This window comes from Ursus maritimus, unplaced genomic scaffold, assembly GCF_017311325.1.
Source record: "Ursus maritimus isolate PB19 unplaced genomic scaffold, ASM1731132v1 scaffold_3, whole genome shotgun sequence".
In the NCBI taxonomy this organism is placed as follows: domain Eukaryota; kingdom Metazoa; phylum Chordata; class Mammalia; order Carnivora; family Ursidae; genus Ursus; species Ursus maritimus.
Genome location: NW_024425563.1, coordinates 15,835,920 through 15,859,729, shown reverse-complemented (window position 1 = coordinate 15,859,729; position 23,810 = coordinate 15,835,920). Strand labels below are relative to the sequence as shown.

The following is a 23,810-nucleotide window of genomic DNA, read 5'->3' as shown; positions in this document are numbered from 1 at the left end:
TAAATCCCGATGGATTAAAGGGGAAAATGAAGGAATCACGAAAAAGCTATTGCAGTAGTCAAAAGAGACCATGGTGTCTTAGTCTAGGGTTTCTTGCTTGACAACAGAAATGGAGATGAGCAGATGATTTGAAATATATTTTATAAATGAAATTGATAGGGCTGCCAAATGAATTAGATGTGTGGAATACATGAGAAGGAATCAATGATCTCCCAGTCTTTTTGACTGAGGAGCTGGATCAAGGGCCATCTCATTTTCTGAGGTGTGAAAGAATTGAAAAAAAAAATAGTTTTTATGGTGATGTTCATAATGAATTTAGTTTTAATGTGTTAGGTTCGAGATGAAATGATGCATTCAAGGGACATGTCAAATGGAACTCCAAGAAGTGTGGACTGGAACTGCAAAGTTAGGAGTTATCAGCTCAGATGTGATGTTTAAAGCCATGAAATTGGATGAGCTCTCCCAACAAGAGTAGACGGAGAGAAAATACGGCCAAGTACCATGCCCAGAGGATTCTGTATGAATCAGGGGCAGTGAATGATGAAACAATGCGAAGGACTCTCCAAAGAAATAAGAGGAAAATTAGGAAAGACATCAGGACAGGAGAGATATTTAAGAAGGGTGGAACATTGAATAATTTGAGTTTATTTGAGAGACTAAATAAGAACAGAAAAATATCTAACGGGTTTGGTGTCTGTGAGATTCTGGCAACAGTGAAAAAAGTATTTCAGTGAATGGACAGAGTAGAAACCAGATGAGGACAGGTTAAAATGATGGGGAGGTGATATACTGAACAGTGATATAGACAGCACTTTCTGGAAGTTTAGCAATGAATGCAAAACTGAGAATCGAACAGCAGTTAAAACACAGTTGGTGGTTAAGAAATATTTTTGTTTGTTTATATTTAAGAGGGGAGATGTCAGACCATGTTTATGGTGATGGAAATAATCCAGAGGAGGGGTGGAGAGTTGAAGATGTAGGAATGGTAGAAATTATCAAGTTCTTGTTACAAAGATAAGAGCAGGTGTTCAAAACACTTGTGGAGGAGGGTGTGGCTTCACCCAGTGATACTGCTACTAAAAACAAAAAAGTATATAACCCTTTGCGTTACAACATGGCGCATACAATCACAACTATCTATCTAGAGAGAAAGAGAGAAATTAAAAGACAGGGAGCTAAACGTGGACATATGGATCCCCAGTTGGAAATTCACTTAGTTCATCTTAAAAACACAAAACTATTCCTTCTAATTTTCCCCTTCACTAGGGTTCTGAGTTATCTTCTGGCCAATGCTCTTGTGCACTTGGGCGGCACTGAGGGTATCCACAAGCCTATCATTTTTCTTGCACTTTCCTCACCCTAAGTATGACCCATCACCTTCCTATTGCTGACATAATGGCCAAACACAGTAGGAGAAGACAAGAGATATTACTATTCTATTCTATTACTAGAACTATTACTGATAGTTCAGATCACCACTAGAAGAGTCCCTTAAATTCTCTCCATGACTCCAATATGGCCGCTCTTGAACTATATGGTATTCCCTCCACACTGAAGCCAGAATAATATATTCTACTTAAAATAGTTTAATGCTCCAGGGCCCCCAGGTGGCTCAGTCGGTTGGGCATCTGACTCTTGATTTCAGCTCAGGTCATGATCTCATTGTCGTGAGATAGAGCCCTGCATCAGCGGGGAGTCTGCTTGGGACGGTTTCTCTTCCTCTCCCTCCGCCCCTCCCCCCCTTCTCTTTCTCTCTCAAATAAATAAATTACTTTAAAAAAATAGTTAATTCCCCCCCCCAATTACCATGATGATAAAACACTCAACTTGTAACATAGCGTACAGGGGCCTTCATGGCCTAGCCCCTGCTTATCTCTTGGATTTCACGTACTTGTTATGTTCTCTCTCATTTTTGTGCTTGGGAGCATGTGATCTTTCTGTCTAGGAGGCTGTCACCTCCTAACTATCCTCCTGCTACACACACCTTCACTTAGATAACTCCTCTGGATCTCAGTTTACTTGCCGCCTCCTCCAGGAAGCCCTTTCTCTGGTATCCTACCTCCCTCGCCTATTCATCAGTGCATAGAGCTAGTTTGAGGAGTGCACCAGCTGGGAAGGTTTCCAAGGGGCTAAATCTGTATGTGGAACTGAAAATAATCTTACTGGGAATGTAAATGAAATGGAGAATGTATATTTCACAAAAATGACACTTAACCACACTTTGTCTTAGGGAGAGCACCATACACAATGGTAACACCTGGGCGGCTAAACTATGTTCTAAGAAGGACGGGTTCTATTCATTGCAGCCTTTTGTTTTGCCAACTGAGGAGTGCAATTTGGGACCTGGAGCTAGACTATTTAGGATAACACAGGAGGGCTGAGACCCTCTACCAACTACCTCACCTTCTCTAGCTTTTCCACATGTGCTCCATCTCCTCGAAAAAGAGCTAAACGAACAAATCTGACGAAGTGCAGCTCTCCTCCTGTCCTCCCCACTGCTCCCCACTAACAGAGCAACTGCTCTTCCTTGTGATTTCCTGTTTACCTGTTTGTCTTCACAACTGGGCTGAGGTCAAGGACTGAGCACTGAATGGAGTTCTTCCATCTACCTACCAACATACTGACTTCGCAGATAAAAACATTGCAATTCAGAAAGACGAAGTAAGATGCCTCAAATCACACAGCATCTAGACAGGTATGGAAACCAATCTGGCTCCAGTGTGTGTGGAAATACTTGGTTACTATGCTGCCCCCTGAATAGCTTCTACGCAGTCAAAATTGAAAAATGGAGTTCAAATGGACAGTAAGACAATAAAATCTTATTTACTTCTTACCTCTTCAATTCTACCACTGCCTCCCTACCTGCTCATTAAGACCTTAGCTCCCCAAAGCATTTCATGAGAACAGTAAAGGGCAGTTATACACATGCTGAAGAGACTGGGAGATTTTACTCATGGTATTTATTGATGTATTGATAAGAAACCGATGTGGAATGGAGGGAGCTAGACTTTGGTTTTTAATCCCTGGTGAATGTCTGTTAGTCCAGTGCATCAATGGGAAATAAAGGTGGCATTTGAAGTCGAGCTCTGAAACACTCACTTCTCTTGGCGATCTGGAGCCCCCTTCTCGAAATGTTGGTTTACATCTGAAATTAATCTGTCATTTAAAAAGAAAAGTGTATTACATTAGGGATAGGCACCAGACTAGATTGACTTAACAAAACAAACCAACGGTGACAGATATAGAGACTACAAAGCAAAAACCCCAAAGAGTAAGGAACGCAGTGCAACACTTGAAATCATCACCCTAGATATTCTATAGAGACACGGGGGATCCTCTATCTCCAGTCCATGTCTCTTCATTCTCATTGATGAAATCAACATATCTCTAAACAGTAATCCCCTTACACTGTAAATTTGAGAAAAAGAGATAAAGAGTAAGAGAAAACATGTAAGGCAGCTGAAATCACCCAGCTATGTTTCAGATTTTAGAAGTAGGACAACATAAAGTTGAGAAATATTTAATATGATGATGATGATTCATACACAGAAATTTTTCTTTAAGTCTTCAGTACTGCCCTTCTTTTAGGTAGGTAGGTCTCCTGGTAACATGCACATCTTCTTTAGTTACTTGATAAGGTGAAAGGCGTATAGAAATGAAGTAGGACGTAAGTAAATGGGGTTGGAAGAGCAAAAAGAAAAAAAATACATATATATATATATACATATATATATATACATATATATATATGTATATATATATATATCCCTACAAAACAGCAGTTGGCAACAATTGGTAACATGTTCATGAAAAGAATGAACGTTGCAGGGGATGAAAACAGTTCAACACATTCACATATGACAGCTCAAGAACACAGATAACACAGAGACTCGCGCGCGGAAAGAGAGGAGAGGCAAGAAAGGGAAGATGGCAGACGACACACTCACAACTGGAGCCTTCCCTTTCTCGCAAATGACTGATCAATGGACTGTAGAGAATGTACCTCTTCTGGAGGCAAGACACACGGAGATGTCACCTCCAGCACACCCACACATTCGTGCTGCGCAAGCGGAACGCTGCCCCAAGAAAGGAAGGAGAGCTGCCATCTGGCCCGGCTCTCTTCCTTGCAGCCACTTTAGGAAGAAGAAACTCACAAAGGTCAGACGAATCTGAACAATGATTTTAAAGAGTTTGTTTTTTTCTTTAAGAAAAAAAAATCTTGCAGAAAAATCTAGGGGTGAATAACAATGTCTGTCATTAAAAAAAAAAAAAAAAATTCTCTTGTACCCGGCTTTTCTCTCTAACCTTACCACTCCTCCTCCCAAGAGGCAACATAAAATGATATCGAATTATCCTTCAGCAAACAATAGGGGAAATTAACCTTAAGCACTGGTTTTCCATTACTAATCTGGTAACAATGTTGGTCTTTCGTTTTTTTAAAAGCGCACGGTTTTGAAAAAGTTGGAAATAGGAAGCGACACCTAGTCACTATGCTTGCGATGTAGCCAACACTGCAGCAGGTGGCGCTGTCTCACCTTTTCTAGCTGTTCGATGCAGGCGGTGTGGACGACGATTTTACAGACCGCACACTTCCTCCTCAGGGCCGATTTCTACAACATCCAATTCAAAATACAAGAAGAAACATTAACAGTCTGTTCTGAAAAGTTCCCTGGCATTAAAGAGGGTAGACATAAATACGGAAAACATAAGCAAATTTAAAACATCATCTTAAGCATTTGAAAATATGGCAAACTTCAGTCTTTTGACCCACCTCCTAACTCCGTATCTCGATGACTTAGGACAGCTAGATTTTTCTCTCCAAAATATAATACTTATAACAACTGCTATATATTGAGCATGCAATATGAACCAGACTCTTTATTCTGTCGTTGTTAAGTTTTATAACCTAACAACGTAGGCATTAGTAACATCCGTTTTTATGGGGTTTTGCTTGTTTTCGTCTTTATACTTTTTTACACCAGTAGTTTAGCGGCGGGACCAACATGCAGAATGAGGTCTAAGCTCAAAACAGGCACTCCTCCTCCACCACCAAGAGTCGACATCCCAGGGGGCGCATCGTTTTAGGCTTCTACCCCAGGCACGAATCTCTACCCAGGAAGACCTGGGTCTTCCCCCAAATCTTCAGCAGAGTAACAAGGCAAGCCTAACTCTTCCACCTGGTAATAACACTAAAGAGTCATACTAGCGCAGAAGCAGCTAGCATGAGTGCAGGACTCGCTGTGAGTCAGGCATTCCCAAGCACTTCGCAAAGAGTAACTCATGTAACCTTCAACAACCCTAAGGAATCGGTAGTATTCTTACTCCCATTGCACAGGTGAGAAGGTTGTGGTGCAGTAAGCAATGTGCGTGAAGTCTCACAATGAGGCCACAGGAGAGCCAGGGAGTCTAGCTCCGAGCTCACGCTTGTCCACATGGCACAATCTGGTCTCCCGGATGGTCAGTACCAGTTTCGATGTACAATAAAAAAACTTTTTGAGGTGTAGCTTTCCTCTAACCAAGACAATTCAAAATAAAACCAAACAAAAACCGAGCAGCAGGGTGAAAGAGGAACAGCTGGAATCTTGCGAGGACTGTTCAGGCCTCCCCACAAGGCACAGGCTAGAAGGTAGGTCCGCCTGAGCAACTTCGGGGCTTGAGCACTGAAAGCAGCTTAATGTAACAAAACTAATCTGTGAAATAGTGACTCAAAGCATCCGAGTGTGAAAGGCCTTGAGTCCTTATTCTTAGAAAAGGTGCTAGTATAGATTGCTGGCACACTGCCCTCTTCTGATGTGTGGCTTCCCCTGCGGAGATATAATTTTTGAGCCAAAAACTGAGGTATTGCTGCTACCAAAGAAGATTAGAAGGACCCCCTTGGAAGGGGCAGTATCAGGAATGCAGCTGTAGCCTGCTCCCTCCCAGCCGGTTCCACGTGTTCAACATGGGGTACGCACAGTGCTATCTGCCTCCCACGAGGCACCCAGAGCCCTCCAGCAGCTCCACTCGCAGTCTAGACACCCGCTGACTGAGGTTTAGTTACTGGCTTGCAGACGGCTCTCCTCTGCCTGAGGAAAGAACATGGTCTGGAACATTAAATAAGTTTGACAATCAATGGATTTTGCAAAGAACAAAGGATAAGAGAAACCCAAGCATCTAGCCACACGCCTGGAAAGTGTCTCAGCTCTACTCCTGAAAAGACAGGAGGAGGAGGAGGAGGAAGAGGGGTGGGAGGGGGGAAGAACACGGAGTAGCAGTAGTAGAAGCAGCAGCAGCGCTCAGGGCAACAATAACAGGATTCTAGTTTGCAAATTTTCATGAGCACGATGCCCATAAGCAAATTCAGGTTGCTCTCCTGTTGCCTTTGGATCTCCTGGTAGAGGTCACTGAGGCAGCCCCACCTGCAGAAAATGCACGGGGCATTTGAGTCACGTGGCCAATCCGAGTTGCAGTGATGCTAAGGAAACTGGAGTACATTCCAGTCTACTCGTTATCCACAAAGCCCCGGGGAAGATTACACTGCAGACAAACAAAGCAGCTCTGCTCACAGTAGGCAACCACTGATGCGCTATGATTTTTAAGCACACCGGACAAGCCTCCTCCCTTACCAACCATTCCTGCTCCAGTCTGGCTTTGCACCTGCAGAGCTCCAGGGGCTCTGGGAGGCTCCTAAGATGTCACTGAGAGTTGTAGGAAGCGCACCAACCAGGCCCGGGGACCCAGAATACCTCTTCCTTGCCTTATTTTCCATCCCAGGATTCTAAGTCAGAATCTCTCTTGGATAAGGGATCTGGGCTCACAGTAAGAGTTTGAGAACCACAAGGTTAAGACATGTTATCTCTCAGCTTTCCTGGACAGCGTGTAAATATGCCAACACCATTCACAGGGAATAATTCAAGGACAATGTTCTCCAGATGTTAACGTATGAAGTAAAGTGCTTTAAGTTATAAAACCAACTTTATTTAAACAATATTGAATTTTAAAAGACCCTCATAGCATATATGTTTTTGTGCCTTTAGAGCTAGAATATATAGACCATCATCTGAATTTCTCTTCATAAACCCTATAACACGATGCATTTTACTACAAAGAACAGTTATTTTTGTTTTCTGTCTTTCTAACAGACTACATATCCTTCCGGTGTTGTTGTGCCTGTCTTTTGTTGACTTCAATTTCTTCAATGATAGCTTCTAAACAGTTCATAATCTAAGAAATTGGGTGATTCAGGTTTATGATCATATGCAAAATTAAGCAAATTCTGAATGAAGACCGTTTTCCATAGTAATAAAATACATGGATTTCAGTTACTCAACTGATAAAAACTGTTCCAGTGAATCAGAAATTTTAACTGCTGACCTCTTGGTTTATGACTATGTTTCGGTTGGTCAAAGTTATTCAAAATCGCTGGATGATAAGCTTCTCTGGGCAGAAATTGCTCAAAATGAACAATTTTTGTGCTTGGTTATGTTACAGTTTTTAGTTGCAAGATCTAAACTAAATACAAAGTTAAAATATCAGAATCTAGACTGTAAGTATTTACTTTTTCTTAAAACAAACAAAAAACCCCAACCGAATTCTTATTTAAACCGATGCTTCCTTCACTACGAAAAGTGATGAATCGAAAATGTCATTAATTTCACATGTTTACAGATTAAAATTTTAAAAACTCACTCTCTTCAATGAATTTAAAGGCCAATTAGACTTACTGTTCTAAATATCAAGTAAAGTAATTTCAGTGTTCCTACTAGTTCTTACTAATCAGTTTTCTGATTTTGTTAGTATCCAAAGGAAACCCATTAGCTTGTAAATTGTGTGTCTGTGTGTAACATCTGTGAAAAGTTAGACAATATAGGATATAACATGGACCATACCCTATCACACCAGGATCAACATTTATTTGTATAACAACAACACCATGATATGCTCTACTTCCAGTCCGTGGGCATAATTCCACTAGCAGACTAACAGTGATCATAAGAGAAAACATTCTAAGTTCTGACTCTGCCCTCTGTTTCCCCATGCAGCAGACACCCTGGCGCTCAAAGCAGGAACATCTCCTCACCCAGCTTCAGCTCCTGTCAAGCACAGAAGTAAACGTATCACAGCCTTAGATCACGAGCTGGGGCTGGGACAGAAGGCTCCAAGGCCAGCAGTGGTAGAAAGAATGTAATTGTTCCTGACAAAGAGTTTAAGATCTAATGCCCTCCCACCCACCCACCACCTCGGGTCATAAGTCCCTGATCCATACGTACCCAAGAAAGCTCTATTTTCTTCCTCTGGGCCAGAGATGTGATTTTCCCTAACTAGCAATGAATATCTGGTGGTAGTTAATAGGGTTTGATAGAAAGAAGAAAGAGAGGATGGAGGGAGGGGGGAAGGGAAGCAAGACCCAACTGCACAGGCCTATGATTTATAAAAAGGCTGGGGCTGCTTCATGCCCAAGGCAAATGAATTGTTTCCCCTGATAGTCTGGACTTTGACCCCCAAGAAGCATGTACCACAAGGGTGGCTGTGCCCCTTCCCAATAAGACATATGCCAAACCTTATTTCTCCCTGAAGTTGGAGCAGATTATCTTGCCTGCTGACTTTCTCTCTCCTGCTGTATAATTAAGGATATAGCCCCTACCCTCACCCCCACACACATCCACAATTTTAACCACCAGAGATCAGAAGTAGAGAAGTAGGAGGAAATACTCAAGAATCTTCAGAGCCGGCATGGCAACACTTTCTTGGTCTCCCTGCCTCAGGAGAACTTAAAGACCAGAGCCTGCTGCTGGCCAAACACAGTTTGGGCTCGCAGCATCTCTCCCCAGATGGAGTTCCCAGGCTTGGGCTCACAGACTTAATGCAAGGAATCACTGCTTCCATTAGCTCCATCTCTGCAATGAGGCCACAGTGATAAAAGGATGAATGGCGAGGGAAGGTTTCCTCTGGGTGGGAACCCGGTCATACTGGGAGCAGGGAAGGAGGCAGAGAAGGCAGTCTGGGGAAGGAACCTGATGGAGCACAGAGCCAGAAAAAGATGGGGGGAGGATGGGGGAATGGGCATCAAGTTCTGGCCTAGCTGTCTTCTTCCTAGTGATTGCTTAGCCCCTTGGCTGATCCCAGATCCAAAGAATCATCCCAGGCAATAGAAACTAAGGAAGGGTTGGGAATCAGGCAAGGGGAAAGAGCAAGGAAGGCAAGGATTGTATCCTCCTTTTTTGCTCCCACAGAGCTCAGTCTAGTGGGCACGCCGGTGGGAGGGGGAACAAGGAGAGGCAATAGGGCACAGGTAAGGCCATCCTTTTTTGTTCTCCAAGGGTGGGAGAACAGATGCTCAGTAAGGAGGAGAGGAGGAAAGCTCCTAAGCCTTTGGAGTGTCAGGAATTCAGTGTCCTTTCAGTGGGGATTGCCTCTATGGGCAACGTGAACAAGAACAGTCGCTGTATAATCCAAGGTAAATGAAAACAAGAGTTCTTTGATTTATTTAAAAACCTAATTAGAAGAAATGACAAGCATACTTGGCAAGTTCTGCTTCTCTGGGGAGCCTGGGTTGCAATCTGTAAATTGGTATTAGGAAAAATGAAGAATGACATTATCTGGAAGTTCCATTAATGTGATTTCAGGGCCAAGCACAGCCTCCGTTGCCACGCACGTTGGCTCCTCTTTTCCTCAAACAGAACACAGGACACTTCGGACAAACCAGGAGGGCAGCTAGCTGAAGTCCTCGTGCACCCCTATTGTGGTTCCTCGTTACATCAGTAAGTCTCTCTATGACAACAGGATGTCAAAATCCTGGACTGAGGAGCAGAAACACCACCCATCTGGAGGAGAGTGTGGCTCAAGGGTCATCTCAAAGCTGCCTCACAGGGTCTGCTGCAGGGAGACCTCCCTCGGTGGTAAAGGGGCCAGCTCTCAGCCTGAGGACAGTTGGCCCACGTTGGAAGGTCACGACCTTCATTTGCCAAGGTCCTATGTGTTTGTACCCGTGTCCTCTGGACAGACAAGGGCTCGGTGAGGGCTAAACCCCTCTGAGATAGCTCCTCACCATAGACACCCTAGATTCTAAATGCCTGTTGTACCTCAGAGTATCTGAAAGTAAAAGGAGCAGGAACAACAGGTTGGGTGGACGACTCAGGTAAATGAGTGCCCCAAATCTCCTCACGGTACTCAAACACATACCAGTACACCTAAACCTGTGCGTGCTTGTCCTCTGGAGCCACGGTGGTGTGAGGTGCCTGACGTAAATGAGTTTTCCATGTGGCTGAAACAATCTGTTAGCCATTGACTTGTCCAAAGCATATTTATAAACATTGAGCCAACAAATACTTTTAGCCATCACTGTGAAGATGAGGCGATGTTAAGTGCAGTGCAGGAATTAAAGAAGAAAGAGCTTCTGTCCTTCCTAGGAAAAGCCGGCAAGCCACTTGGGAAGACAAGAAGGACTTGGGGGCGGGGGGAGGGGGAAGGTCATTGACAGAGAAGGCCACACACGGCTAAATGCTAAATGAACAGCTCAGACAATGAAAGCCATCGTTCAGAGGAATTAAGACCTCAGAGGCTGAGTCAGTAAGAAGGACCTAACAGAAAAGCAAATTCTTGAATTGGGCCTTAAAAGATGTATTTATTTCAGAAATTGAGGACACTTCAGCAGAGAGCAATCCAAAATCTCATTATGTAGCAGACACTGATATCTCCGAAGGCTGACTTTGGCATATACAGCGGGGTACGGAGTCCCTGGACTCACAGGTGGCCACCGGCATGAGTTCTTGGGCGCAGGGTTGCGACTTGGATCATGGAGACTTCTATGTGTGTGCCCGGCTGGAGGATCAGGTGGGCTAGGGCGTGCATAGAGGTGAGGACTGGGAACAATGGCTGTGTTAAGAAGCCACAGGAGCTGGGTCATGAGGGGCTGCAAGACAAATGACAAAACAGAACTAGTCCCAAGAGGTCCCAGGATTAAAAACTATAGAGGTACAGGGGCACCTGGGTGGCTCAGTTGACTGAGCATCTGACTCAGGTTGTGAACTCAGGGTCATGAGATCGAGCCCCACATCAGGCTCTGTGCTCAGTGGGGAGTCTGCCTCTCTCTCTCTCTCTCTGCCCCCTTCTCTCTCTCTCCCTCTGCTCCTTCCCCACTCATGTTCTTTCTCTAAAATAAATAAATAAATTTTTTAAAAAAATTGTAGAGTTACAAAAAGGAGATTCCTCTGTGTCTTTCCTAAAAGCCAACACCAAGTACGCTGCCGGACACATACCAAGAGCCTAGTAGATATTCTGGAAGGAAGGGAGGAAGGAAAGAAGGATTTGCAGAGAAGGGTTTTCTCCCTTTCAAACCCCCAACCCAGCCCCAATCTGGAGAACTGGTGGCTTTGGGATCATGAGACAAAACCTCCAGTAGGACAGAGGCATTCTCACAGTAGGTAACCCCAAAAGAGAAAATGAGGTACCTTACAGGGACAGAAGACCTCTACACACAGAAGGAAAACAGGGTAGAGGCTTCATGGTGATTACAGCTGTGCTACTTTTGTGTCACAAATGAGACAACTTCTAGGGAGCCTTGGGGACACTGGATGGGAAGGCTACTGCGCAGAAGACTGAGGTCTTACATAAGTGGGTGGAGTTAAGAACAAAAAGTCTATGTTACTGCTGCTGGTGTTATGTTACCTGTATCTACAGGCTGGTTAAATTGGAATCTGTACTTGGATAATGGTTGTGGGGGTGGGGAGGAAACATGCTGGACAAAATTGGGGCCAGCAAGTAGGCCAGTCCTCCCAAATAGAAGTCCTGCTTAGGTGATGCTGACTGGGCCAGAAAGGTGAATCTAAGACTGCTCGAGTCCTTAAATCTAGGCTGAGAAATACAAATTTTAATCTAATCAGCAATGGAACACTGACAGAGTTGTTGAAACGAATGTGGCCAAAAATAATCATTTAATCTGGTGGCATGTTGTGGCACTAGCTGAAAGCAGAAGGAAGAAAAAGGAGATGAGATAAAGTAATTTATTAATTCAGTCAATCAGTGAATACCAAGTACCTAGTAGGTGCCAAGCACTGGGGATAGAGCAGTGAACAAAACATTACCAAAACTTTTTTTTTTTTAATCTCATGGAGATTACTTTATCCTAGGAGAGAGAGACAATAAACATGATATATAAATATAATATATAATATGTTGATAGATAGAAGTGATAAAGAGGAAAATTAAAAAGAGAACAAGGAATGGGAGAAATACCAAGAGTAGAGGGGATAGAAATGGGCCAGGAAAGTCTCAATGAGAAGATAGGTTTTGAGAACACCAGCAGGAAGTGTAGGAGTTTGCCTTGCAGATATCTAAAGGGAAAGCGTTCTGGGCAAAGAGACCAACAGCAAGTGAGAAGCCCAGGGCGTGAGGGCCTTGGGAGGTCTAAAGAGGCCCCGAGGGGCCCATGTTGTTGGAGTAAACGAGGTAGAGATGAAGCCACACAACAATGGCAGGTCTTGCAAATCATGGTGTAGACGCACTCTTTTTCTCAACGAGAATAAGTAACCAGAGGCCACAGTGATAACTCACGTACTAAGCAATTAGAGCCTAAGCTGGAGTGACAAAAATAGAATAGGAGAGAAGGCAGAGACGCACGAGAATTTAAGTGATAAAGCAGAGCCCTCTGCAGTCACATGCAGGCCTCCCTGAAGCGTCACACACATGGCTCCTACTTGGGCCGTATGTCTTCCGGTAGCGTCACTGATGGCCAAGGACGGCCTTGCTCTACCCCTCAGCCAGCGTGCTGCTGTGTGTACCGGTTGACTACACATACTAGCAGTCTGTGTTACTGCTGCTAGTGGTTCTTTTTCGGCATACTGTGTTACGGTTGCGATGGCCTCTAAAGTCTCGCCATAAAACTCACTTCATATGCTTGTCAAACAGCCTGTTCTGTTGTGTTCTGAAGAACTTGTTATCTGAAGCAATGTGTAGGCGAAGCATTTACATTTCTAGAGACACCCTCCCCGAGTAACGCAGATATGCCGATGAATCTGGAGGGTCAGCAGGGTCCACCCGCACTAAGGGGCCCAAGTGTTGATTGCACAGCTTCCTTGGAGACACGTAAAGAAGGAAAGTGCCTTCTCATGACTGTTCCGACACAAATAAAAGTTTTGTATTTCCTCAACAGCCAATGTTTATTTTTCATTTGAAGAGAAAGAAAACCTAAATCTTGGAGCAGAAAACTAAGGGAAAGGGACAGACTTGGCGAGCTGAAGGTGAGAACTAAAACATCTTATGAAAACCTTTCCTCCTCCTGTAAAGCAGGCAATCGGGGCTCACCAGAGAAACAATTTGGTGAGACCTAAATTGCTAGAAATCGTGTTAATTCAAAGCTAAAGTTGATGGTTGGTTATAAAGAGTGATACCTTGTCATATTTTGAACATCATATTAAGGTTGGTAACTTTTCATGCAGGGGGCGAGGGGGAGATACTTGCCTAGATCTTAATACACTTACAATCAAATTTGTACCAAGTTCTTCTAAGAGTGGTTCAAAAGTGGCTTATGCTAGTGAATTGGAGGCATTTTTCTCTAATGAAAAAAAAGTGTAGGTGCTGACAGGTTGCAGTAGGAAATTACACGAACGTCTTAGGAGGAGTCCACATCTTGGAGCTCAACTGAGCTTAACAAGCACTCACCACTCCTTTTATATCATATGCAAAACGCAGGTGCAGTTCTAGAGATATGAAGTTGCAGTTGTCACTTACGGAAAGTGTAGTGAGCGGCCTGATAAATCTGCCCCAGTCTGATGGAAAGATACAGACACAGCGCTGCTCTGAGAGACTGCTGGGCTAGGGGGATGCATAGGGTGTGCATTCATTGATGGGCACGAGACTGCTAGGCTGCTTACACATTCATCCTGCCACCGCCTTCATGGTCCTGATGCATTAAAAAAGGATTTCAGCCTAATGAGCTAAAAGAAATCTTCAAAAATCCATAATTCTATTTCCTGCTCTTGTTGTCATTTTACCCAAGGATACTACATATTTCCATAACTATTATTATTGACTTCCTCTGGACTTCATTGCTTTCATCTCTTGCATCTACTTTTCTCCTTTTTTTAAGATTTTATTTATTTATTTGACAGAGAGAGACAGCGAGAGAGGGAACACAAGCAAGGGAGTGTGAGAGGGAGAAGCACGCTTCCCGCGGAGCAGGGAGCCCAATGTGGGGTTCGATCCCAGGACCCTGGGATCATGACCAAGCTGAAGGCAGATGCGTAACGGCTAAGCCACCCAGGCGCCCCCTACTTTTTTTTTTTTTTTGCTTCTGCCTGCTTGTCCTGTCTCTTATTTTTTTTTCCCATTCATTTCCTCTATGCTTCTCAGCTTAGGTGCCCGCAAGTCCTAGCTTACACGACCAAAGCCAGTCAATGTCTTTAACTTTATTGTATGCTATCTTCCTATTTTTGGTTCTTTCTAGATGATTTTGTGGCTGCTGCCTGTTGAATTTTTAGACTCTTTTCAAGCGATCTCAGGTCAAAGTTGCCATGCATCTTACAGATTAACTGAAGTGTTACTAGATGTGCAAAAAATGTATGGAAATGGGGTTATAAGTACACAGACACTAATAAGTCGGTATTTACACAACGAGAACCGTACATACCCAGAGAGATGTACATTCATGGATTTTAAGCAGATAGATATGAGAATGGGCTAGACATACTGCAGAAGTCATAATAAAAATTAACAGGAAATGGTGTGTCTATGTTGTCAGTCCTTGCTGGTGTGATAGCACCATATACATTCCCTAACCTGCAACATGAATCCTCATATGTCCTCATTATCAGTTTCTATTATGAAAATAGAGCATTTTTTTGTTTTTTAGTTCACAGCTTGAGATTTCTAAACAATAATTTAGATACGTTTGCTTTAATATATACCTGCTTAAGAAGCCATATCGAGCTGTGGTAAATAAGCTATTTTCCATTGCCATTTCCTACATCCCAAGCTCTTGGTGACATAATTAAGAGAAACTCTTCTAGCCAATCTAGCCCAGGGAGACCACCATTTCAGCCACGGTTCACCCAACACTATATTCCCAATTGGTGATGTGGTTTTCACTCACATACACACACACCTACCCACCCATACCATTTTTCAGTGAGGACATCACTACCACAGATAGTATTTACCAGTATGGCTGGTAGTAAGATATACACATTTTGTGCACCATAAACACAGCTCACTTCAGCCATGCAAGGCAGTACTCCACCCATCTTACAACTGAGGAGCTGAGACCCTATGAGACGGAGCAACTTGCCCAAGATAGATTAGCTAGGAGTGAAACCCAGGTCTTCCTGTCTCAAAGCCACCTTTCTATTACAACTTACTACTTCCCTGTCATTTTCCTTACTAGTGAAGGATTAGGGGAAGAAGACTGATGAAAATAAACATATTTGGCAATGCTTCCGATGATCCGTTCTCATGAGAGCCCCATGGGGATGGACTACAGACCATCATACTGTGACCACCCGTGCCAAGAATTTTAAACACCAGTCTCAATATTCCATGAGAATCAAATAAGATGGGTTGCCATAGGCATGACACCAACTAAACAGGGCTTAAAACCCCACAAGAGCCTACCAAACAGTGAGTGGTGAATCTCTCTGCTGAAGACCCTGAAAAAGAAGGCAGGAATTCAAACATCCTGGATGCTAAGTATGATGATACTTAAATGTCAGGGTTTGACCTGGTGACAGGTGTCCATGTGAGTATGTGTGTCTCTCTCAACAATCCCATCACTGAACTCATTCATTCCATGAAAAATGGCAGGATAACTACTCACTGCCGTCACCGTTCTCAGCGCTGAGGATCCAGGACAGTACAACACAGGCCAGTCCCTGAGCTACATGGGACTTATATATTCTAGGGTGGAGATGCGGGCAAGTAGGCGAGTGATTTTTTTTTTTTAATAATAGAAAATGATCCATGCTATAGAAGATCAAGAGAATGGAGAAGGGCCACAGAGTTGAGGGATGGCTGGTGGTTTCACTTCATGAGATCCATCCTCTCTTTCACTTAGTGAGAGAGATGTGCTGAATACAAGGCCCTCCCTCCAAGGTTTGTACTCCGGCGTGGCCTTTTGGGGATCAGTTTCTGACAACCCACTGCAGCCACTTCCATGGATGAAGGAATGACTGCAGTGGATGATTTTCACCATGTGTTTGTGACTTCCCATGCTGTTAACTGCTGTATATGCATCATCTCATTTAAGTTTCACAGCAGTGGTAAGAAGCAGGTATTGTCCACATTTTTAAAGATGGGAAACCGAGGTTACAAGAGGTTAACATGATGACCAACATCACACAACTAGAAAATCCCAGAGCCTGGCTTCAAAGCCAGGTCACTGTCTGATGCCAAAGCCCACAGTCCTCCTCAAATGAAGGCATCAGAGCAGGCTTTTCCACCTCCACGTGTTCTTATGGCACTGCCCTCTGAAATCTCTAACTGCCTGGTCTACGAGGCGAGGACCAAAAAGAACAAGATCCTAACAATCAGAGACAATGTCCACTTAGGAGTTGATAGTAGTTCTGGGGAACAGCCGATGCAAATAATGCTTCAGCCAAGACAGGGGCCTCTGAGCAACCAGAACATTGGTTAAATTCTATTCTCTGGGTCTCTGCACTGAGGAACAGTGGAAAAAGGGAAAGCATTTCTATGTACCTGGGCACTGCTGAGGTGAGATGCAAACCCTATGTTCAATCAGATGCAAATTATTTTTATTATGTAACAGGGCTCTGCCAGTATTAAATGACAACAACACTGCTCCACACAAACATATACCCACATACAAACACACGTACACAGGCTCCATCTAAAATTATCATTGCAGAAGAGATGACAATTATTCTCAGAGGCTCAAACTCTAAGAATAAAATACATGGCGCGTGCACGCACACACACGTTCACTTGGCTTAATGAAAGTTTAGTATAAAGGCAAAATACCTGCAGAAAGATAAAGAAAAGGCATGAAACTCTGGGTGGTGATTAAGCTTCTCTGACGTTCCTTTACCTTTAAGTGGGAGGAAACTGCCTCAATGATCAGCCCAAAGGGTTATTGTTACTAACATTGACAAGTCCTAGGAAAATGGCATTATATGAGCATTTCTCAGTTTTCCACTGAATACTGAGATTCCGCAAGATGCCAATAGGTGTTCTGTGGGAAAAATAATGGATTCAACAATCATCCCTTCCCCCGAGGAAAAGTGTAGGAAATCCTGCACACCTTAGGTCTTTCTTAGAGCTTCAGAATACACATTTGTATATCAAAGGTGTTCAGTGGTTTCTAAACTTATTTGGTCATAAGCCTGCTTTAATGAACAATACCCCATATTGTTTTTATAGGAGTTTAGCACTCTCCAGGACATGATTAAGTTTAAAAAAAAAAAGTGGACTGTACAAAAAGCTGATGATACTTTTGATTCAGGGTCACCTAGGAGTAGAGAACCCTAAAGTTCCCTGGGCTCTATCACCCATCACTGTCTCTGTTGCAAGAAGTGGGCAGGATCAGTGTGATACTCCCCTCAAGTGTATGGACCGCACTCTATGCCAGATAACGACACTAATAACAACGATAGTTGTAATAGTAACAATGGCTAACATTTACTGAGGGCCTGCCACATGCCAGACACAGTTCCAACGGTGCACTTGGATGATATCATGCAAATGCCCAACCATCTGGCCAGACACATATGGAGTACCATCACTTGCAGCCACGGGAACACCCCACTCCCTTCCTCCACTCACATCCACTGACTAAGGGGTCAGGAGCAGAGAATCTGTCTATGCAAATGCTTTTTCAAAACTATTTTTGTTGATGGCTCTGCTCTCCCTGAGTCATCCTGATTCATTAGCTCCTCAATATCCTAATGGTGGGAGAGACCTCTGGCAGAGAGCAGCTTTGGCAGCTCCCTGGAGATGGCGTCTTCAAGACTGGCACCCAAACAACAGAAAGCTGGCTTAGCCTCCTGGGCTTTACTGACAGCCCACACCCCACTCAGCCAAGCTGCCATCTGGGGGTACAGCCCATCAATCTGCCATGCTGGGCAACTGGCATACGAGGGATCCGCAAGCAGGGAAGGCCTGATGCATTCTGAGGCTCAAGTCCAATGTTGGTGCTCTGTGGTATACACCTGCCAGACCCGAATGCACAGATGGGCAGAAAGGCCCCAGCAATGTGCGCTGGACCCTGCTTTGCCTGTTCACCCACAGCACAGAGATGTACACGAAGCAGCATTTGCACAGGCCGCTGTCCAGCGTAACCATATTCCAGAGATGAAATAAACAGTGTGTGGCCAGGTTCTGTATCTCTTTTTTATTTCTTTTAAGCAACAAACAGCTGAAAGTGTTCTTCAAATAGAGCAGGGAGCTACTGCACTTGTACTCTTACCAGTTTCTTCCAAGGATCCAGTGAAGTGGCCAGCCTCCCTGTGAGTGGATGCTGTGATATAGCAATGAGGCTTCTGGTCTACCACTAAGGAGACACAGTCTAGGAGATGTTTTCCAGAAAGGGTTACTTCGATTTGCCACACTCAGTGGGTCCCACCCATGACCTCGGGAAGCTATAGGTATTACACACAGAAGCAAAACAACAGGTAAAAGTTTGTCTCGGTGTTGGGGTTAGCAGAAGAATCCCAAACATAATGTCTTGTTGAGAGCAAAGTCCAACCAAACTACTCATTAGCTCATTTAGCTCGATGACACTGAAATGTAAGTAGAGACAGGAGAAAACAGGAAAGGACATTAATGTTTGTCCACTAATCTAATCCCCCTACCAATTCTGAGAGGCAGATACAGTCACCACCATTTTACAGAAGGACCTGGGGCTCAGAGAAGCTGGGCAGAGCCAGGATTTTGATCCAGATCTATTTGTCTCTACATCTGCGTGGTTCCTCACTCTCCACACCCCCCACCCCCACATCACATGAACTCCCTAATGTGATTCATTCATTTACTCAAGAAAACTGTATTTGTTAAGCTTCCAGCAATACTGGAAGGCACCTTAGAATGAAGGTCAGGTGGGGGTGGCCATTTTTGCCAGACCTTACCCACAAGGAAAAGATTAAAGCAAAACATTTGAACAAAACAGTAACAAAAGGAAAACAGTACCCATTAGCCTACCCACAAACACAAGGTGACATAAGCCCATTTAAAAATAGAAACGATATCTGGTAACAGCACTCTGAAGTCTGACAGCTCCTTTTTTCTCTCACCCAACCTACACGTTCTCACTCACCTAACGTCTAACTACTCTTCCCCGCAGTTCTCAGCTGCGGGCGCCTCTTTGCCTGTCTGCTCACTTATCCAGAAAGCCACAAATGTCTCAATGAAATCTTCAGTCAAGGCTGTTTGCAATAGACCTCTGGGTGTATGTCCATCTGTGAGCCTTGTGGAGGTATCTATGTGGCCAAATTAGTCACCTAACAGGACAGCTACTGCATTTGTTTCCCGGGGCTGCTCTAACCAAGTCCCACAAAGTGGGGAGCTTAAAACAACGGAAATGTATGATCTCACAGTTCTGGTGAGAACTGAAATCAAGGTATCCGTGGGGTTGATATCCTTCTGAGGACTCGGAGGAACATCTGTCCCATGCCTCTCTCCCAGTTTCTGGTGACAGACAGCCTGCAGTCCTTGGTGTTCCTTGGGCTACAGCTCCCTCACTCCTGTCTCTGCCTCCTTCCCCGTGTATCTCTGTGCGTCCTCCTCTTCTTAGAAGTCCATTTCTCATACTGGAGCAGGCATCTTAACTATCTCTGCAACAGCCCTATTTCCAAATAATGTCACAATCTGAGGTACAGGGGATTAGGACCTCAGCATCTTTTGGGGGTAAACAATTTAACCCATAACAGCCACTGTATGCCAGTCCCCTTCATTGGGTCCTGATGCTCTTTATGAAGTGGAACGGGGGCCTTCTGCACCTATGTATGACAGCAGAGAGTTGTCTGTAGAGTTATTTTGTTTTTAACATGTTCACCTCCTGTGCCACCCCACAGAGATTCTGATGTGGTAGATCCAGGCTGGGGTCAACCATGTTAAAAAATAAAATTAAAATTAAAAAGTGTGTTTAAGTTCACAATTCTCATCCAGCAAAAGGAACCAGTGAGGCTGATCTTAATGATAATACTTTAAATCAGGAAATGGAGGCAAAATAGGTGAAATTTGTCCGAAGTTCACTCTACACGGATGGAGCGGCAGGTTTTCAAACCCAGGTCAGTCTCACAAAATCCATTTCCTTCCCACTTCCCACGTTGCCTCTCTCTGTCTACTCCTATAGAGCCAGGTTGTGGACCGTGACTATGGTTGCCGTGTGCATCAACATATCAATGTAGATAAGTGTCATTTCAGTGTAAAAATAGGTGTGCACTAGTATATGCTCTATTGATTATTAATGGAGGTGTGAATTTCTTTAGAAGCCAGTATCTGCCTCGACATCTTTGTATATACTGTCAACAAAGCATGAGAAGGGTTTCTACAGAACGCACCTACCGAACTGGGATACTGTCGGTTCCAATTAACGATCACTCCCAACACTCTCTGCAGTTTCTGGGACCAGTACCCGGCCCATAAACTCTTAACAGAATAAATGAATAAAGAAATGTCCACCTCAATAAATAGCACCAAACGAGAGTGGTCCTAGTTGGGATTTTATTTCAGTTTCTCCTCCCCACCCCCACGAGTGTGTCGGGAAACAGTGATCCTTCTGCTCCAATTTCATTACTGCTACATCCCTTTCTCCTCTCTAGACCAGAAAAAGAAACAGTTACTAATTTGGGGACTGTCGCTGATTTAGGAACAACTTTAATCCCATTAAATTTCTGCGCACAGACATTCTACAGTATTAAATGTTGCCACTAGAGAAATGCAGAAGATGAAGGATTTTAAAGGTCATCTGGTTCGGCCTCAAGGCTTTGGAGCAAACTCTCCTACAAATGTCTTTGTGTCCTATGATGTCACTGCCTTGCTTTCAATATCCTCCAATACCAGCCCCCAAATATCAGTCCATAAGCAGCAGGAAGTCCTGGATTTGCAGGACAGCTTTGGTTTTAAAGAGACCATTGCAATGCCCCTATAAGTTAGGGTCACTGTCTCAGAGTCCCTGGTTCAGTTCTGGTTTATACTTAATGTTACAGCGCCCTTATTGCCAGCAGCTCCTTTCACCCTCAAAACTGTCTTGCTTTAGATGATTTATTATATGGCCATGTTTCCTAAGTACACAGGCATTTACAACATGCACTCCAGGTTTCAGTTCGGAAGACATGGACACACACAGCCTCCCTCTGTCCTTTTTTCCATTCTTACCCAGCACATGCCCTCTGCTGTGCTCCTGCATGTCTGATGATCGCCCCCTCCTTTGTTCAACGCTTGTTCCTGCCTCTGAGTTTGCTAATGTTCCTCTCCCTTCCTGAATGTTCTCCTGCCCCACTCCACTTACGTACATCTTACCCACCTTTCAAACTGTGCTGAAGCCCCACTGCCACGAAGCCGAAGCCGCGTCTGTCTACCTCAACCCACACTGATTCCTCCCTTCTCTGAACTTCTACAGATGACATTTGCTTTGCTAAAATAAGATAAGGAGGGAAAGGCACATGTTTGGTAATGGACTCACTCCCCCTCTGAATGCTCTGCCTGCACATTGTTTAGAAGCCGGCAGGTAGTACCTAGAATGGTAATTTGGTCCTTATCTCAACAGGTTGGCTATCTTCAAAGGTGTTTCATTAAAAGAAAGAATACAATGCATAATCCATTTGCATATGCTTTCTTCTTACGAAACGGTTGTTCAGCTAAGAAAGCTGCAAATAGAACATTTAAACTGGAAGCTCTTTTAGGGATTAAATTGCCTAACCTCTTACCCAAAGCAGATGTGCACCCCCCCACACACACAGCATCCTTGAAAGATGGCCATCCAACTTGGTAAACACATCATTTGAGCCTCTCTTTACAGAAACCGTGATCCTTTGCTGGACAGCTCTGGTTGTTAAAGTTCTTCCTTATAATAGAGTATTTCTCAAAGTTAAGTCTGTGGGCCATCTGCACCATAGTTATTTGAGGTGCTTGCTAAAATCACAGATTCCCAAGTCCAACTCTGGCATATTGAATCAGCATTTGGAGCAAGGAGAGAAATGGTAATCTACATTGTTAACAGGTTTTCCAGGTGATGTTTATGATACATGTAAGATTTGCTGCTAGAGTCAGTGGATTCTATACCTAGAATTTAGCTCTACCTTCCTAACTACGGAGAGCAAGACCATTTCCTCTTCTTCAAGACAGGTCTTTCAACACTGGAAGAGGTCAGTTCTCTGCCTTCCCTCATTAATACTCCTTTGCAATCCAGGTTATTTCACTTGTCCTCCTACTACAAAGTTCCCTACCCTGAACCAAGTTGAGCACACTCTTCCCGGTTTTTTCCTTCTTGCCAATGTCCCCCTCCCCCCACCAAATATGATGCCCAAATGAGAGAGACCGAACTAGGTTTGTAATGCTTTCATTACATACTGATAATTTTCTGAAGTACAGTTGACCCTTGGACGATGTGGGGGTTAGGGTCACCGACCCCCTGTGCAGTCAAAAATCCACATATAACTTCTGACTCCCCAAAACCTAACTACTATAGCCTGCTATTGACTGGAAGCCTTACTGACAACATAAACTGTCGATTAACATATATTTTGTATGCTATATACTATATGCTTATAATACAGTAAGCTGTAGAAAATATTTTTAAAAATCATAAGAGAAAATAATCTACTGTATTTACAGTACTATGCTGTATTTATCACAAATATTTCACATATAAGTGGACCTGCATGGTTCAAAACCCATGTTGTTCAAGGGTCAACCATATATCAATTTACACTCCTACCAGCTGACAATGAGAATACCCATTTAGGCTTAAACTAACCAGCAGGTATTATCATTTGGTAAATCTTTGCTAAATTAACGGGCACATGACGTTGACTCCTCATAGTTGTTTTATTTTGGGTGCCTTTTAAAAATATTTATATATAAATTGGCCATTAGTAGTTCTTTTGTGAATTGTCTGCTTCTCTTTTTTCTGTTTTTTTTTTATTTTTAATTCATTGTGTCAGTTGCAGTGGCAAGTAAATTCTTTCAATGCGTTATCTCATGAAACGCTCCAAGCACTGCCCCCACTCTATAGGTGAAGAAACTGAGCCTGCAGGAGCCTATCATGAGGAAACACAGATCTTCTGCTTCCTCACTGATTCATTCCTTCTTTCATCAACCTTTTTTTGGAGGAGAGCTCTTCATCTTCCAGACGCTTGTAAAGTGAGTTAACAGAGCCGAGTATTGGAGATGAAATTTGGAGAAAGACTCAGAAGAGCACCAGGAATATTCACAACTCTGTTGTCTCCTACTTATACTTACAATTTCCCTTGTTCTTTGTTCTTTTTCCTGGTGTAGAGATAATAATGACAAATTATAATCAGTTGGTGGATAGTGATGCTATTTAGAAGAATGTATGTATCTGTATATATATTTGCCAAGAGAGGGAATACATGGCTGACCCTAAAAGACTACCAGAAAAGTATCAAAGGGAGTAATTTTGAAATGATGCAGAACTCCATAACAGTAGCTGCAGAAATCGTTCAAAAGCATATATGCAAGTAAAATTGGCTTTCATTTTTTCCATTTTATATTATCTGATATCCCAAGACCAGTGTTTATGCAATTAACTGAGATCCCAACGTTAATTCATTATTTATAGCGTTTCAGTCCAAACAGCTGAGCATCTCTTGGTTTTGGTTAATTTAATCAAATTTTATGCAATTATACTTTAATTAAAAATACAT

The 23,810-nt window shown here is 43.4% G+C and overlaps 1 protein-coding gene across 1 annotated transcript in view; it reads right to left on the bottom strand.

Moving 5' to 3' along the window:
- DGKI (diacylglycerol kinase iota) overlaps positions 1 to 23,810 on the bottom strand; it is a 414,447-nt gene that overhangs the window by 232,773 nt on the left and 157,864 nt on the right. The window contains 2 exon segments of the mRNA XM_040643960.1: positions 3,100 to 3,156; positions 4,536 to 4,610. Of these exon segments, the coding sequence (XP_040499894.1) occupies positions 3,100 to 3,156; positions 4,536 to 4,610 (132 nt within the window).